The 18116-nt window shown below is 40.0% G+C and overlaps 1 protein-coding gene across 1 annotated transcript; it reads left to right on the top strand.

Moving 5' to 3' along the window:
• The first annotated feature begins 556 nt into the window (after positions 1–556).
• On the top strand, positions 557–4035 carry TCF21 (transcription factor 21). Its single transcript, XM_070952501.1, has 2 exons — positions 557–1015; positions 3581–4035. Exons 1-2 carry the CDS (start codon positions 557–559, stop codon positions 3668–3670), a joined length of 549 nt encoding a protein of 182 aa, XP_070808602.1. The 3' UTR covers positions 3671–4035.
• The last annotated feature ends 14081 nt before the right edge of the window (positions 4036–18116 follow it).

Genomic DNA, 18116 nt, shown 5'->3' with positions numbered 1-18116 from the left:
AAGGAAGGAAGGAAGGAAGGAAGGAAGGAAGGAAGGAAGGAAGGAAGGAAGGAAGGAAGGAAGACAAGGCCTAGTACTGAACAACTAGGAAAAGCAAATGTCATCTGAGCAGGGATGTCCCAGAGGTTCCTAAACCCAGGCAACCTCTGGGCCAACCCAGGGAAGGAGGCCCATCTCTGGAGACATCCTAGTCTAGAGAGCTCAGCATCAAAAAGGGAAGCAGATACATCTGGACTAAAGAAAATAAAGAAGACAGATCTCCCCGTTTCAAGGAAAGCCCAGATCCTCGAGTGGCCTCTCTCCCCCGACCGATCCGGGGTGAGTGCGGCAGTCCACGCAGTGCGGCGACCCTTTGGAGAAAAGCCCCTCCCACGGGCTGCCCCGGACCGCCTATTCTTCACCCCCCCACCCCCCACCCCCACCCCCCGGATAAATGCCTCCCGGGCGCTCCGCATCAACTTGCGCTTCTCCTTCCCTCTCGCCAAGTCAGGCGAAGAAGGCTGAGCGGGGGTCCCCAGGCGGCGGGCTCCCTTTCCCTGCCCCCCGGCCCGAGGCCATGTCCACGGGCTCGCTGAGCGATGCCGAAGACCTTCCCGAGGCGGAGATCCTGGGCTGCTCCGGCAGCCTGAAAATGGACCGCTGCCGCTCGCCGTCCGCTCCACGCCAGAGCCCCGCCGAAGGCTCTGCTGGCGAACGGGGCTCCCCAGGCAAAGGCCGGGGCGCGGCGGCGGGCAAGGCGCGGAAGAAAACGCCGGGCAAGAAGAGCCCTCCGGGAACGGCGGGCCAGGAGGGCAAGCAGGTCCAGCGGAACGCGGCCAACGCCCGCGAGCGGGCTCGCATGCGGGTGCTGAGCAAAGCCTTCTCCCGCCTCAAGACCACCCTGCCCTGGGTGCCGCCGGACACCAAGCTCTCCAAGCTCGACACGCTCCGCCTGGCCTCCAGCTACATCGCCCACCTGAGGCAGATCCTGGCCAGCGACAAGTACGAGAACGGCTACCTTCACCCCGTCAATTTGGTGAGTGGGGCGCTCGGGAGGCGGGAAACACGCCGTGCGTGGGGGGGGGGCGGCTGAAAGGACACGCGCGCCGCGACGCTCGCACCTGGCTCCACGCTTTCCCGGCGCCCTCAGCTCCCCTTCTCTTCCCTTGCTTTTCCCCCCCTCCCCCAACCATCCTCCGGCCAGCAAAGTCGTCGTCCTTAGCTCGGCGGCTGGCGAGGAAGTCGGTCTCCGAAGTCGTCCGAGGGAACTGTGTGAGCTGTGGACGCCGGGGGTAGAAAAGTCCTCGGCCGCTTGGCGCGTTCGGCACTTCCCCGCGCGCTCCGACGACTCGGCGCTCGGTTTGTCCCGAGCGGTGACGAAAAGGCGCAGGGAGCGACGGGCAGAATAATAATAATAATAATAATAATAATAATAATAATAATAATAATAATAATAATAATAATAATAATAATAATAATAATAATATTTTTAAAAATTGCCAAAACGATAACCACTCTTTAAAAGAAGCCCCCCCTCTTTTTCTTTTTTTTTTCTTTTAACCGTCCTCTTAATCGGATTGCGCCACAGAACTCTTTTTTTTTTCCCAGCCGTCCCGGCCGCTTCCTAATAACTGAGGGGAGCCGTCACGTCTTTCACTCACCAAGTTTTACTAATTGATCAGAATAAGGGGGAGGGAGAAAAAATAGCCCGATTTATTGACTTAACGGCGTCAGTCGGCGGGAATCTGATTTCGGCGTGTTTTATCTGCCGATGGTTGGAGATTAGTACGAGTAGTACTATCGCAGCCACTAACGACCGCGACTGTTAACGCTGTTTAAATAAAGCTATTTAAATCACCATCGAAACCGCTTTTTCGAAAACACCGTATAACAACAATGGGTTTTAAACGAAAAGAGGTGCCTCTTTTTCTCTCTCTCTCTCTCCCCCCTGTCTCTTTTCGCCCGCCCCGTCGTCAGGATCCTGCCCCCCCTCCCCCGTAAATTATGGACTTTTCGGGAGTGGAAGGGGTGTGTGTTTTTGTGGGTGTGTGTACCGCACACCTTCAGATTTACAACCACCTTCTCGACTTCTCGTCACGAAAGGGGCCACAAATCCGTTTGTAGGTCACGAAGGAGGAAGAAAGAAGACGGACGGGGCTGTTAGGAAGTGGCTTGGAATATTTTATAAGCTTCTCCGGCCTTTTTAGTAGATGCGAGCTGGTATAAGAGAAACATATAGATAATAGATATCGATTCGGATATTTGGAGGCCCCGTTATTTCTAGCAACGGAGTTAATCATAAAGAGGAAAACGTTTAGCCTCAGTTTATGGCTGAAACGAACGCAAACGTTTTTAGAGAGAGGGAACGGTTAAAAAACAACAACTTCCATTCAGGATTTTATCGGTTGAACCCTCTTTATTGGAAAGAAATCTGGCAGGGGGGCATTATATTCCTTCACTGTGTTTTTTAATTTATCTGATAGATGGTTTACTTTTATTGTGGTTCTATATGTAAAACAATTGTTTTCTTACTCGTATTAACAGTTAATTAATAATAAAGGACTGAAGTTTTATTTATTTTATTTCTCTATGGTTAGCAACAGTAAACATATTAAAAAAGTTACTGAAAGCAAACTCAGAACCCCAAACTGTTTTGACTGATGGATTTGGGAGAAGGGGTGAGATATGGTTGACCTTGTTGTTGGTTTTGCTATGATATCATTATTGCATGTATATGCTTCATTTTAAAAAGACATTGAGATTAATTAGTACAATAGCATGACAATGATGAATAATTCCCACCACCACAGTACAGATAATCTACACAGATTTTATTTTGCTAGCAAGTTTGCATTCATGACATTTTTTTTTAAAAAAAGAAGGTGATTTGTGCCTATTGTCTCTAATGCCCATAAGAAATGGATAGAACTGTAATTTTACTGTTCTAGAATTATACTTTCCTTATGAGGCTTCTGACCTCAGCAGAACTTTGGCAGTTGCAAACCAAAGCATACAGTCAAGAAGAAACCCCCATCTCCAACTCTAAAATGCTTTTAGAGGAGATAGTACTCGTTATCTTTTTCAAAACAAAGCAAAAGTGAAGGGGGAGCCGTGCTTTGACATTACCCAGTCAAGAATAGACAGGGGCTTAAAAAAAAAGATGTCTGCCCCAATATCCCTTTTTATGTTGCGTTCATTGTATATCTATTTGAGAGAGAGATCATTTCTATCAAATGTAACCAATACTGGTATCTAGATCAATAAAGCATGACCTTTCACCCCCAAAGGTTTTAGAGAATTATGAGGAACATAAAGAGTAAAAAAAACATATTTATGGTGCAAAACATACGACTCTGCAGCTGCATGGGACAATACGGTGGAGCCATCTTAAGAACCTAGTTACGCTCACTGGCTGAGACTTGTCTAATCTAACCACTACTTCCTATTGTTTGGAAAGAACACCTGGGTTATCTATGTCTTTATTACAGTTCAAGAACTGTGTCATTTGAAATACACTGATCTCTCTCTTCTTTTTCTCGTCCTTTCTTTTTCTTCCTCTCCTTTTCCCCCACCCCCACACCTTTTTGCTCCTTGGCTACAGACATGGCCTTTTATGATTGCTGGCAAACCAGAGAATGAGCTGAAAGAAACAGTGAACACAACTCGGTTGTGTGGCCCTACTGCCTCCTGACCCAGGATTTTCAAGCATGAGAAAAGCACCCTTCTCTGTGGATGAATGCATTTGTGCATTGTGTATACGAAACGGGTGGGGGAAGCATTTCAAGGAGGCAACAAACTGTTTTCTCATGGAACAAACAAATCCTTAAACTGAAAAGAAGACCAAATGTACTATGCCAAAGGAAAGTGAAACAATCACAAAGAACATATATTTAACTTTATTAACTTGTATATATATATATAAATATACACATATATATATTTTGAATATCCTGCAGCAACGCCTTGCTGGTCCAAGTGCTGTTCTCTGGATCCAACCAAATTTTGCAACTTTCTATCTTTGTGTACTCCACTTTGTGAAAGACGGCGATTCCTAGAATCAATATTCTGAAATCACATCTCTCTAAAAAGAATACACATTAAAGATATTCTATGAATATATTTTCTTCAAACAAATTTTGCTATAATTTGTATAATTTTTTTTAAAAAAATTATCAACAGGAAAATGAAAATAGCGCACTGTGCTGTGTGGGTTTTTTTATTATTGTTGTTTTGAAAGAAAAGAGAAAGACGATTACTATTTATTTTATTTTGGGTAAGCAGATTTTACAAATCTTAAAGTGACACAATGCAAAAACCATTTGACCTCAGATTATGAAATGTTTATTTTCCTAATTAAGAAGAGGTAGACCGTAGCCTTTGGGGGGAGGTTTAGATGACTAGAAAAACAGCATGTAATGGCTGTCTCACTCAAGAAGGAAGGAAGGAACCTGTTTGTCACATTTCCAATAATTTAACTAAGAATTAGGGAGATTGTGAAATTAGCAACAAACTTTAACAAAATTTGTAGCTCAATCCATACATTTGCATTGTCATTACTATTCATGTCTTAATTTAGAATGGGGTTGTTTGCAAAGATGATAAGAGATGGAAAGCAGACAGTTTTATATTGTCTTTGTACACTAAACAATCTAAGTTTTATAGAATTTTTTACAAGTCATACAATCTAAGTGTTAGCATGGAATGTGTCTTTTCTAAACATTGCCAATGTAAGGCTGAAAACAGAAAAATGCTAAATGAAGGTAGGTACAATTTCTTTCACTAGAATAAATCTGAAGCAGGGTGTTTGAAGGATTAAAGTGATTTGATTTATACTTGGAAATAAATCCCAGGTAAGTTCAGAGGGTTTTCCTGTTAACTTCATTTTTTCCAAGGGATTTATATGATGTTCCTAAATAACTTTTTGGAAATTATCAGCTCTAAAATTATACATTCCTAAATAACAGACGCAACATGAGAAAAAAATACTTCCAGATTACATCCCAGCATATATTTTTTTAGCTAAGCAGCTTGAAGATCTGTATATAGTTCGGGTTTTTAGTTAAAAATGGTGTAGAAAGGAATTATTTGAAAAGTATCAAGCAGGTCAAACAATTTTATTCTGGATCTCACAAGGATACAGTTAATAATTTAAATTAGAGATGAATTAGAGATGAGAGCAAAAATGTAAATAACATTTTTATAGTAAAATATTTGAACTTTTGCTTTGTTCTGCCATTCAGACAGTGCGTCGTCCATAACCTTTCAAATAAGCCAAACAAAGCAAAAATTGAAATATTTTGCTTTAAGGTTTTTTCATTTTTTTTTCAATCACTCTTAATATAGTAATATAATATTAGAGAGATAGGCAGTCCCAAGCTACCAACAGCAATGTTGGGGCCAATTACTTGGTTGAGTCAGGCAGCTATAGAAATTGAATAAATATATAAAGTTAATTAATGCTTTGATAAAGATAGGTAACACATTATCTTCAATATCCTATGCTTATTAAGAAACCCAGAAATAATTTTTTGGTAACTCAGAATACTCTTTAAATGATATCACCTTATCTTCAATATCAATTAAACCTTTATATATCCAGAAATGAATCGGAATCAAAATAGAGCTGGAAGGGATCTTGGAGGTCTTCTAGTGCAGCCCCCTGCTCAAGCAGAGGATCCTATACTATTTCAGACAAGTGACTGTCCAGTCTGTTCTTAAAAACCTTGTGATAAAGAAGCACCCACAACGTCTGAGGGCAAGCTGTTCCACTGGTTAATTGTCCTCACTGTTAGGAAGTTTCTCCTTAATTCCAGGTTGCTTCTTTTCTTGATTAATTTCCATCCCTTCTTTTTTGTTCTGCCTTCTGGTGCTTTGGAAAATAAATTGATCCCTTCCTCTTTGTGGCAGTCTCTCAAATACTGGAATACTGTTCATGTCCCTCCTAGTCTTCTTTTCTCTAGACTAGCCAAACCCAAATCCTGCAACCATTCTTCATGTTTTAGTCTCCAGGTTTTTAATCATTTTAGTTGCTCTTTTTCCAAAGTCTCAACATCTTCTTTTGTAATGTGACCAAAATTGGATGCAGTATTCCAGGTGTGGTCTTACTAAGTCTTTATAAAGCAGTACTAAGGATTGTATTAGCTTTTTTGGCTGCTGCCACATGTTTAAGGGATCATTCACTAGGACTCCAATGTCGCTCTCACAGTTACTGTTTTTGAGCCAGGTTTCACCTAATCTACTTGGAACTTTGGTTTTTCCTGACAAGTGTAAAACCTTGCTTTTCTCCACGTTAAATTTCGTTTTGTTGGATAGGGCCCATTGTTCAAGTCTGTCAAGATCTTTTTGGATTCTGAGCTTGTCTTCTGGGGTGTTGACTATTCTTGCCAGCTTAGTGTCATCTGCAAATTTGATGAGTTCTCCTATTCCCTCATCTAAGTCATTTATGAAGATATGGAAGTGTACTGGGCCTAAGACGGAACCTTGTAATACCCCACTGCATGTAGATGTTGTACCATTAAGGACTATTTGTTGAGTACAGTTTTGTCAGCCAGCTACAAATCTATCTGGTGATGATGCTGTCTATCCCACATTTTTCTAGTTTACCAAGAAGTAGGTTGTAGTCTACTTTGTCAAATGCCTTGCTGAAGTCTAAATATACTATGTCCACAGCATTTCGCTGGTCTACTAATTTAGTCACTTTGTCAAAGAATGAAATTAGATTGGTTTGGCATGATCTGTTTTTAACAAACCGGTGCTGGCTACTAGTTATAACTTTTGTTTCTAGATTATTTTTTTGATTATTTTTGCAGTATCTTTCCAGGTATTGCTGTTAGACTGATTGGTCTAGTTTCCTGGGTCTATTTTTTTACTTTTTTGAAGATGGGAACCACATCAACTCTTTTCCAGTCCTCTGGTAGTTCCCTGGTGCTCCAAGATTTTTTAAAGATATGATACAATGGTTCTGAGATAACTCCTGCCAGCTCCTTCAGAACACTGGGATGTAATCCATCATGTCAAGTGATTTATATCCATCAAGGTCAGGCAGGTGTTGTCTTACCATTTTCTTGCTTATTTTAATTTTTATTTCTAGTCTGTATTTTAAATATGATTTCTTGGTAAATCAGAATACTCTTTAGATGAAACCACCTTTATATTTATCTGGTTTAACCAAGCAGTCAAGGAAAGATGATTTATTTGTAGGCCCACAAGTTCAAGCTTTATCTTTTTACAGGTCTTCATCCTTTAAACGGAAGGGAAGGGAAGTCTAACACTTCTGTTTTACTAAAATGAACATATTGTCTTTGTTAACTATCTTGATTTGGGCTGGCTGGGCTATATTGACAATCTCCACATGCACATATGCATGCATCTGTACAAACCATGGAACACTGCAAACCAGGTTCCCACTACAAACCCTTATCTCTCCAATTTGTGGATTGCTGAAGTCTATAAGGAGAACATCTGGTGCCTTTGCATTCAGTCACAGTGGTGTCCCAACTTGTCATCTGCTGGAATGCTGAATAAAATTATAAGGTATGCCATATTTCCAAATGTTTTATCAATCAGATGGTGCAAGGCTACACGTATGCTATTTATTTATTTATTTATTTATATTTGTTTGTTTATTTATTTGATTTCTATTGCTGTCTATTCGCACATGGTGACTCAAGGCAGTTTACAATATAAAAACATCATATAAAAAAATATAAAACTAATAAAAGAATCATATATAATAATAAAATAACTCCCCACCCCTCGCAACAACACATCATACGAGCCATTTTATGGGCTCCATCCTGCTCCATGTTCCCCAGGCCCGTGTATACATTTTATATAGTATTATGGAAGTATTATGGAAGCACTTGTTATGCATGTACATTATACTTTTGCAGAGGATAGGATAATCTTTAACTGCTCATCCCTATTTGGATAAAAAATTGCCTGGAATTTGTTATTAATCATCAAACAATAATTTATATTACTGGAAGATAAAATAATATTTTCAAATAAGTTCCTTTCTTTAGTGTAGGGTACCTAACTTTAAAAACAGCCTTGTTGTAAAGATAACTCCCCTTTTCATCAATCCCCCCAGAGCCTCCCAACAGGTAAGATGGTGGACCCAGGAGAGTATCTTAAGCAACATTAAAAAATACTGATGGAATAATTTGGATGGGAAGATACTCTTGCCTTGTACACTCTCATGGTGCCCTGGCTTTAATTTAAACATCATTCTTTCTATTGATCTGATCTGTTACTCTGTGAGAGATTAAGCAAAGAGATAAACAGAAGTGCTGGGCTCTTTCCTCTGAGGCAGCTCAGTCCAGAGGCAGCTGATGCGCCAGATCCCAGAGAACTGTTTAACGTTTCAAGGTTATGACCGCACTGTTTACAAAATGTCTTCAGTTATTTATACTGTTATTCCCAGCAGAGGGGCTTTAAATTTCCACAGTTTCGTTCATACATATGTGTGTGTGTGGGGGGGGTAATATTGTTTAATTTGATACCTGGATTCTTTTGGGAACAGTAACATTCCCGTGGGGGAAAGTTTCACTAAAGTCAAGCCTAACCTTTTGCAAAATTTGCACAAACCCCCCCCCCAAAAAGTTATATAAAAAATAGAAGGAACATGGCAGTTTGGGAAGATGTGATTAAGATCCTTTATCCAAGATGTAACTGTCTTACGTAAGCTTAAAAATCATGTTTATTGTAGAAGTTTTAATGGACCATCTTATCACATGCATGAAATAGTTTTCTTAATGGCATGATACAAAGATAACTTAAGACAGGCGGAAGTTGACAAATTTTCCAGATTTTTCTTTACAAAACTCCAGGCAACACACAATACATCTATTGGGATATTGTGCAAATTATACAAACCTCACATATATATCACACAAGAAAATAAATATTTTTCCTATTAGCATGGGTGTGTGACCCACAAGAGTACTAACTTCTGAGTAGCAGGCTTAGTAAAAAAAAATACACATCTAAAGACAGCTAATGCTCTTTTGCAATAAGCTAGAAATCCCCAAGATTTTTCTGCAACCAAATTTCACAGAGACAGATTTGATTATTAATTTCTCTGTGATGTCATCCCAACAGAATAAATTAGGTTCATACTTCAGAATTATAAGGGGTATATTAAGATAGTTATCTAAATTATTCTCACATAGATTATGACTGTAAAATGTGATATAAGAAACATATGTCTAAAACAACATTAACATATTCTTGGTTTTAATTAACCGGAAATAACTACAGTATCCTTTTTTAATATTAAAATAATTAAGCATACTTACTTCACCTCAATGAGTAAATAGTCTTTTCAGGAGAAAGCTGCCATTAGTTTTTTATGGCAAATGGCTAGCACCAGACTCCAAAATATGGATAGAATAAGGTCGCAAATGTGGGCAGATCCAAGATAATCAAGATGAAATGTGCACCAAATAATTTATTTTATTTATTTTATTTTATTTCAAATTTATATACCACACCTTCTCCCGAGGGACTCAGGGCGGTGTACAGCCAGATAAAAACATACAAACATTAAAAACAATTAAAAGAATATATATTAATTTGGCCCCAGTTTAAAATGACAAACCAATTAAAATATTTAAAAATATGTTAAGCCAGCCCGGCTTGCTGAAAAAAGAAAGTTTTAAGGGCACGGCGGAAGGCACCGAGGTCTTGGATTCTCCTTATCTCTGGGGGCAGCTGGTTCCATAGGGTAGGTGCCCCCACAGAGAAGGCCCTCCCCCTGGGGGTCACCAGCCTACATTGTTTGGCTGATGGCACCCCGAGGAGGCCCTCTCTGTGGGAGCGCACGGGTCAATGGGATTAAATGCAGTATCAATAACTCTCCGTATATTTTGTATTTTTTTTGTCTATCAGGTTACCAATACTCAGCAGCATTTTAACTGAATTTAACTAGATTATATTAACTAGACTATATCTCCCTCTTTATGTATTTAATGATTCTCCTTCCAGCTTGTTAAAAATAATTCAGCAGCATCCCAGTTAAACTGAATTTAAACCAAAATAATTAAATGAGGTATATATAAAACTCTTTTTGTATTTACTATGTTTCTCCTCCAATTTTGTTAAAACTACAGCTCAGCAGCTGCTTTTGGAGAATCCCTGAGGCCCCTTGTACAGGGCTCTGGGTGAGCCATATGGGCCTTAACCTAAGGCCTCAGTCGTCCCCCCTATATTTTATAAGTATAAAGAGAGAGAATAAGGCAGCATTAAAGAGTGCCAAGAGGTAATTAGCTTATCTGAAGTATGTGCAAGATGTATGCTAAAGATGCAGTGTCATTCTTTCCCCATCTTCCATGAAATGTAAAGAATTGCATAGGCCCCACATTCATTTATATAAGGTACGTGACATTTCAGCTGTATAAAATCTGCAACATGAAGATATTTAGTCTTACATTTTTTAAAAAAATTGTATCGAGGGGTCTCTGCAGTCTTAGGGCCTAATTACTCTGTTAATGCCATTTTTAATCTATCATGTTGTAAATAATAGTAACCCTGGACCTTACTAGAATTGGGACCAAGGCATATGGAAGAAGATTAACCCAAAGTATCTTTTCTATTACCCAAACTTTTTTGTCAGGAAGGAGACTCTTGTTAACAGCATGTGTAATTTGGTTCTTAGAATTCTGGCCTGAGAAATATTTGTATCTCGCTTATGTTTATATGATGTTCTCTAAATATTCTGAAGGTAAGACAAGAGATAACAAATTTATAGCAAAGGACAGTTGTGCACATTTCTGATTTTTTTTCTTTAATACTAATTGGCTGCTGCCTGCAATATAATAAAATGCAATATAATAAATCTAGCCCTCTCTAGTTTTGCCACTATAAAAAAAAGTATGTTTTTTTAAATCAGGCAATGAATTAAGAAATCTACATTGAATAAACAAACGTGTGCAGAGAGCCTTTTCAAAGTTTGGGGAAGACAAGAACTATGATTGAATTAATTATTGAAATGGACTATCTTTTTTATATCAAACAAAGCAAAAAGCTGATCTTCTTATTGGTTAGGTTTGAACCTATCTAACATTGTGCTCAGAGTTGCTCTAAAGCAGTGTTTTTCAAATGTGGCAACTCTTAAAATATGTGGAAATCAACTTTAAGAATTCCCCCAAACAGTTGGGGAATTCCTGTAGTAGAAATCCACAAATCTTAAAGTTGCCAAGTTTGAAAAAACCCTGACCTAAAATGAAATACTATTCAGAGCTTTATTGTTGAGTGAGCTAGGAATACTTCTTCAACAAAGTTGATCCCCAGTTCAGATGTGTGTGAGGTATGTATGATTTATTGACCTAAAAGACATCCATGGGGTTGGTTCAAGGCATTTCATTCCTGAGGCTAAGAAGCAAACAGTACACAGTATTAGAATTTCATATTTTAAGGGCAGAAAAATCATTGATGCCTCTCCTACAGCCTGACAATACAAGAGCATAACAATGAATCAATAATTATCCTTTTGCTGTCTTTTTGTGATGTCCAACCTTCTGTTGCCTGTTATCCTTAAAAATATTTTCTGTTCTATATTCTCTGAGAATAATGGAAATGTATCCATAGCTAGTATTTCACCTAAAGTAAATCAAACCTAAATAAAAAAAGTTCCTTAGTCTACATACATCTCCATTTTCCATGCCATAGATATGGAATTCTGCTGAAACCAAGAATTTATTTTAATTTCTTTCCTGTTAGTGTCTCATCTATTCTATTCATCTCTTCTGAAAGCATCATGACTCTGACCATGTTTAAAGGACCTGATGCTTAAGGTACCTGAATATATGGCCACTCTTTGTGATACAGTCTCAGGAGAAGCATCCAGCATGTATCAGCTTGTGGCTCTTATCAACTCCCTGTGGGAGAGCTTTATTAATTGTTACTAAAAGGGATAATACAACATGAGCATAACATAAAGATGTTTCACTGAGTGACTAATGAACTTCCTGGAATTTTCTGTGTAAGTAGAATAGTGTTTTTTAAACTTGGAAATTAGACTTCTGGGAGTTGAAGTCCACACATCTTAAGAGTTGCCAAATTAGAACAACCTGACTTGTCAGGCAGAGTAGGAAAATAGGAGACTGGTTTGAGTTCTAGTGTGTGAATATTTAAGAAGCAGTTCTCATGAATAGGGTCGAATCAGTGGAATAATATCTCTGACTGAATGTCCACCTGGCAGTGGGCCCCCTCCAAGTGTCTCTTGGGAAAGCCCTCCCTAGTAAGGCTTGCTTAGCACCTAGTTTATTATCTTTTTAGTGCCAGTTAGGCAGAGATATTTTTATTCCCTGGAAATCATTACTCTTTATATGGTATATATTTTAAAAGGCTGTATTTTAAGGGATACTGACTCAAAAACTTTTTTTAAAAAAATATAACTTCTGAACCTGATGAAATGGAATGGTGTGCATCCTATTACCTGAAAATTCATTAACAAAAGACTAATAAGAATGTCACCTTCTGTATTAGTACAACTAAGATGTCCTTATTTTCTTTATACCCAATAAGCACTGCAACAACTGGCAGAATGGCTCCAACAGCCATGATGAGGAAAATATTCCTTGGATGCTACCAACACCAGAGGCACAGGCCTTCAAATAAAAAACATCAACACATGGCTTGCATTTGCAACCAACTGCCCTCTCTCTTCTTTCATTGCATCTCATTATGGTGGGGCCTTGGACCGAGTTGTGCCTTTGCGGCCTCTGACCCGATGCCAATCCCGTGCGGCTCCTTGGTTTACTGAGGAGCTGAGGAAAATGAAGCGCCGGAAAAGACGCCTGGAGAGCAGTTGGAGGGCCAGTCTCGCTGAATCTGATCGAACACTGGTAAGGTCGCATATTAAGGCCTACCTAGTGGCGATAAAGACGGCAAAGTCTAACTACTTTCCGCCTCTATTGCGTCATCAGGGAATCGTCCGGCCGCCCTGTTTAGGGTGACCCGCGCCCTGCTCCATCTGGGAGTGCGGGAGGATCCCTTAGAAGGCAGGGCGGAGGATTTCGGACAATACCTGTATGACAAAATCGCTCAGATCCGGGGGGATTTGGACTCTGACTGGGTAGATCAGGGCAGGGTGACGAGGAACAGTCTTGAGAATGTTATCTGGGAGGAGTTTGATGCTGTGACTCCCGATGATGTGGACAGGATTTTGGGGAGACTTAGTGCGGCCACATGTTTACTGGACCCATGTCCCTCCTGGTTGGTACTGGCTTCCCGGGAGGTTACACGAGGCTGGCTCCAGGGCGTCATTAGTGCTTCGTTGAGTGAGGGTCACTTCCCCGCTGCCCTGAAAGAGGCGGTGGTGAGGCCTCTCCTCAAGAAGCCGTCCCTGGATCCAGCAATATTGGCTAACTATCGTCCTGTCTCCAACCTTCGCTTCATTGCGAAGGTTGTTGAGAGTGTGGTCGCGCAACAGTTTCCACAATTCCTGGAGGAAACATCCTATCTAGATCCGTTCCAGTCGGGTTTCAGGTCTGGGCACAGCACGGAAACGGCATTGGTCGCGTTGGTGGATGATCTCTGGAGGGCTCGGGACAGGGGCTGCTCCTCTGTTCTGGTCCTGTTAGACCGCTCAGCGGCTTTTGATACCATCGACCATGGTATCATGCTGCACCGGTTGGAAGAGTTGGGGATGGGGGGCACCGTATTACGGTGGTTCTCCTTTCTCTCCGACCGGTCGCAGTTCGTGTTGGCAGGGGGGCAGAGGTCGACCTCAAGGCCTCTTATATGTGGAGTGCCTCAGGGGTCGGTTCTCTCGCCCCTCCTGTTCAAAATTTATGTGAAGCCGCTGGGCGAGATCATCCGTGGCTTTGGGGTGAGATACCACCAGTACGCTGATGACACCCAGCTGTACATCTCCACCCCAGGCCACCCCAATGATGCCCTTGAAGTGATGTCCCAGTGCCTGGAGGCTGTGCGGATCTGGATGGGGAGGAACAGGCTCAAGCTCAACCCTTCCAAGACTGAGTGGCTGTGGCTCCCGGCATCCCGATATAGTCAGTTGACTCCATCACTGACTATTGGGGGCGAGTCTTTGGCCCCCACTGAAAGGGCTCGCAATCTGGGAGTCCTCCTGGATAGGCAGCTGTCTTTGGAGGAACATCTGACGGCTGTTACCAGGGGGACCTTTTATCAGGTTCGCCTGATTCGCCAGTTGCGGCCCTTTCTTGATCGGGATTCCTTGTGCACAGTCACTCACGCCCTCGTCACCTCTCGCCTTGACTACTGCAACGCTCTCTACATGGGGCTCCCCTTGAAGAGCACCCGGAGGCTCCAGCTGGTCCAGAATGCAGCAGCGCGGGTACTGATGGGAGCAACATGGCGCTCCCATGTAACACCGCTCCTGCGCGAGCTGCACTGGCTCCCGGTGGTCTTCCGGGTGCGCTTCAAGGTGTTGGTTATCACCTTTAAAGCGCTCCATGGCATAGGGCCTAGCTATCTCCGAGACCGCCTGCTGCTACCGACGATCTCCCATCGACCCGTGCGCTCCCAGAGAGGGCCTCCTCAGGGTGCCATCAGCCAAACAATGTAGGCTGGTGGCCCCCAGGGAGAGGGCCTTCTCTGTGGGGGCTCCCACCCTCTGGAATCAGTTGCCCCCGGAGATAAGAAGAATCCATGACCTCAATGCCTTCCGTCGTTCCCTGAAAACCCATCTTTTTCAGCAAGCCGGGTTGGCTTAAGAAGAAATTTTTAAATTCTTTTAATTAGTCTGTGATTCTTAACTTTCGGGCCAAAATTTATATATATTTTTAAATGTTTTAATATTTGTATTCTATGTTTTTTATCTTGGCTGTACACCGCCCTGAGTCCTCAGGGAGAAGGGCGGTATATAAATTGGAAATTAAATTAAATTAAATTAAATTAAATTAAATTAAATTAAATTAAATTAAATTAAATTAAATTAAATTAAATTAAATTAAATTAAATTAAATTAAATTAAATTAAATTAAATTAAATTAAATTAAATTAAATTAAATTAAATTAAATTAAATTAAATAATTAAATTAAATTAAATTAAATTAAATTATGATTAAGAGAATTTAAGAGTTCATTTTGTGAACAGAGTATTTGAGATCAATACCTATGCCCAATACGTCAAAAAGTGCCTCTAGCATTCTATTACTCTTTTATCTGGGCTTGGGCTTTATAATTGATCCCAAAGGAGTCCCAATCTATCTGCACACAAATATACAATCACCCCATTCATGCATGGCACTAAATTATGAGCTTTCCTTGGTTCTAGCTTAACACACTACAGGAACCTAGTCTCTGATATAAGCCATAGTAATAGTTTAGTTTAATACCATAATAGTAGCCAGTGTTGGTTTATAGAAATTTATGTTGGTTAAACAAACTGTGTTTGTCTTGGTATAGCTGTCTTCATAGATGAAAAATCTATAAATATGGCTCTCAAACACATTTTAAACATTAGAAATTGTTGAGAATATTCATAGTTCAGGTTGTAGGTTTTGTTAGGGGTCTGTTCTCTGACCTTGTTGTTTAACTCCCGGACGTTTCATTACCAAACTACATAACATCTTCAGTGGGGTTTCACCCAAAAATCCCGCTGAAGATGTTACCTAGTTTGGTAATGAAATGTCCGGGAGCTAAACATTAAGGTAAAAGAACTGACCTCTGCCAAAACATTTAAAACTTCCTTTCAACATTATTATCTTGTGGGAGTTACAGTACAAAGCATGCCTTTTCCTTGGCAGCCTCTGCCCCATGGAACAACCTTCTAAACACCCCCCTAAAGTTCAGCAGGCCTCTACCATCCTCAACTTCCATAAAACACTGACTTTTCCCCCTGGCGCTCTCATGAGGTGATTGCTCAACAGAAGCTTGACTTCCACCAGATTTTTGTTTATATGTACTTGATTTTAAAAGTTTTAATATGGTTCTTGTGTTGTTTTAATTTTTAACTGAGAACTGCCCAGAATTTGTTATACGATGAGTGGCTATATAAATGTTTTAAATTAATAAATAAATTTTGAGTATACAGCAAGATCCAGTGATGGGATTCAAGTAATTTAACAACCGGTTCTCTGCCCTAATTATTTCTTCCAACAACCAGTTTGCCAAACTGCTCAGAAAGTTAACAACCGGTTCTCCCGAAGTGGTGCGAACTGGCTGAATCCCATCACTGGCAAGATCCTTATGTTAAGAGTTTCCTTAAGCCCCAATCAGTCCTATCTAACAGTTAGTGATGAGGGCTAGCTACTAAGAGTTGCAATCTAATAATACCAGAAGCGTGTGCATTGTCTCTCCATGTTCATTGGCTAAGATTTTGATAATCAAAATTCAATAAGCTAGAAGGAGAAGTCACAGTATTACAATCTTTAGCAGCTATAGCTGAAATGGAGTAGGAAACTGACTTTCAATTAACTGGGGGTTGGGCGGAGAGATGGAAGCGGGGGGGGGGGGACTAAGACAGAATGATGGATGGGATGGGAAAATTGTCTGGTAATTTTTGTTTCAAACTTTTGGCAAGAAGATACTTTCCCCCAAAGTCTGATTGCATAGAGGAAAAAGTAGAAAAACGTAAAGAGGGGGGAAGGACGCCTTATTTAATTTTGGTACAGGCTTTACCATCCCCTCACAGAGAATACAACTTCAACAGAAAAATAATTTTCCCTCTTTGCATTAGAGTCAGGATACAGTAGGGCACAAGAAAGAAAACATGCAAGTTCTAAAGGATATAGAAGCATTTCGAAATCTCGTGGCTGATCTGCAGAAATCCTTGTAAATTTCACAGCTGAAGCAGGAAGCCAGTCCTCACCCTTTAAAGGCTTGTTTGTCTAACAGTTAGGAATGAAGCAACATGCAAACATTACTACTAATTATACTTTTTCCACATAGACATTTAAGAGACAGTTTTATCTGCAGAAATTCCACTGACAAAGCCTTTTTCATATGAATTGAATATAGATTTCTTTTTATACTCACTGCTATAATTGAATATTTACTAAAATGTTTAACAGAATATCTAAAGGCAATTTTCTTTAATGAAAAAGGGCATAACTTAGAGAGTGGTGGTTGTATTGCTAATATCTCTGTCTTAAAAGGAAGCAAGAGGTCACCTTTGTTACATTTGTTTATGTGTATATTTTATCACTTTTAATATGTTTTGCTATTTTCTTTCCTTTTATGTTAGTATTTCAATATATGATATCAAAACCTAATAGAGGTATTATATAGAAAAATGCAGAAAAATATTCTAACTTGCTTGGGAAAAAAATCAAAAGTAAATTGTACCAACTTTAGGATCTATAGCATATGGTGTCTTATATCCAAGAATTTAAAAAGATAAACATTTAAATATTTCCTCAATTGTTTTCTTTTTATATGCCACAGGGTGGCACTCATGCTTGGTATATTTTTCTTTCACATAAACAAACAAACAAACAAACAAACCCATGGAGGGAAATTAAAATTAGTTTTCTCTAACATTCTACAGTATTTTCTAAATTTATATACAAAATGTTTTCAATCAGATCTGCAATCACATTCGGCAGAAAATACTTGCTTTTTTAAGAATGAAAAACTAGTCTCCAGATACTGTATTTAGTACAATGCAATCCACAATACACTTTAATAAATGCATTTGTTTTCTGTTCTCATAATTAAAATGCATGAGGGACAATTTAGGATTAGGTTCCTGGTTTTTTTTGTTTTTTTTTTAATTTGATTTATATGCCGCCCTTCTCCGGAGACTCAGGGCGGCTTACAATGCGTTAAGCAATAGCCTTCATCCTTTTGTATATTTATACAAAGTCAGCTTATTGCCCCCACAAACTGGGTCCTCATTTCACCTACCTTAGAAAGGATGGAAGGCTGAGTCAACCTTGAGCCTTGGAGAGATTCGAACCAGCAGTAATTGTAGGCAGCTGTGTTAATAACAGGGTACTTAGACCACTGTACTATCAAGGCTCTTGGTAGGTTTTGTTTTGGTTTAGCTGGTGCTGTGTTCTAGATCAAAATTATGACCAACAGTTGTAAAAAAATCACTTTTTGAAAACTTCCAAGTACCTATATCCATGTTCTTAGAAAGTAATGTTTCTAGATGAGGCATTTGTTATACAGTTATAGTTCTCCATACAGAGAACATTTGGAGGAAA

The sequence above is a fragment of the Pituophis catenifer genome, unplaced genomic scaffold, assembly GCF_029215685.1.
Source record: "Pituophis catenifer annectens isolate HBS135680 unplaced genomic scaffold, rPitCat1.0.hap2 SCAF_1, whole genome shotgun sequence".
Classification (NCBI taxonomy): domain Eukaryota; kingdom Metazoa; phylum Chordata; class Lepidosauria; order Squamata; family Colubridae; genus Pituophis; species Pituophis catenifer.
The sequence above is the reverse complement of the archived record's forward strand: the minus strand, read 5'-3'. Positions and strand labels throughout refer to the sequence as shown.

Bases quoted from the DNA above. Each gene is read 5' to 3' on its own strand.
- TCF21 (XM_070952501.1), top strand. From the start codon at position 557: ATGTCCACGGGCTCGCTGAGCGATGCCGAAGACCTTCCCGAGGCGGAG. The intron at 1,016-3,580 runs GTGAGTGGGGCG...CCTTGGCTACAG, and splicing joins ACCTTCACCCCGTCAATTTG to ACATGGCCTTTTATGATTGC.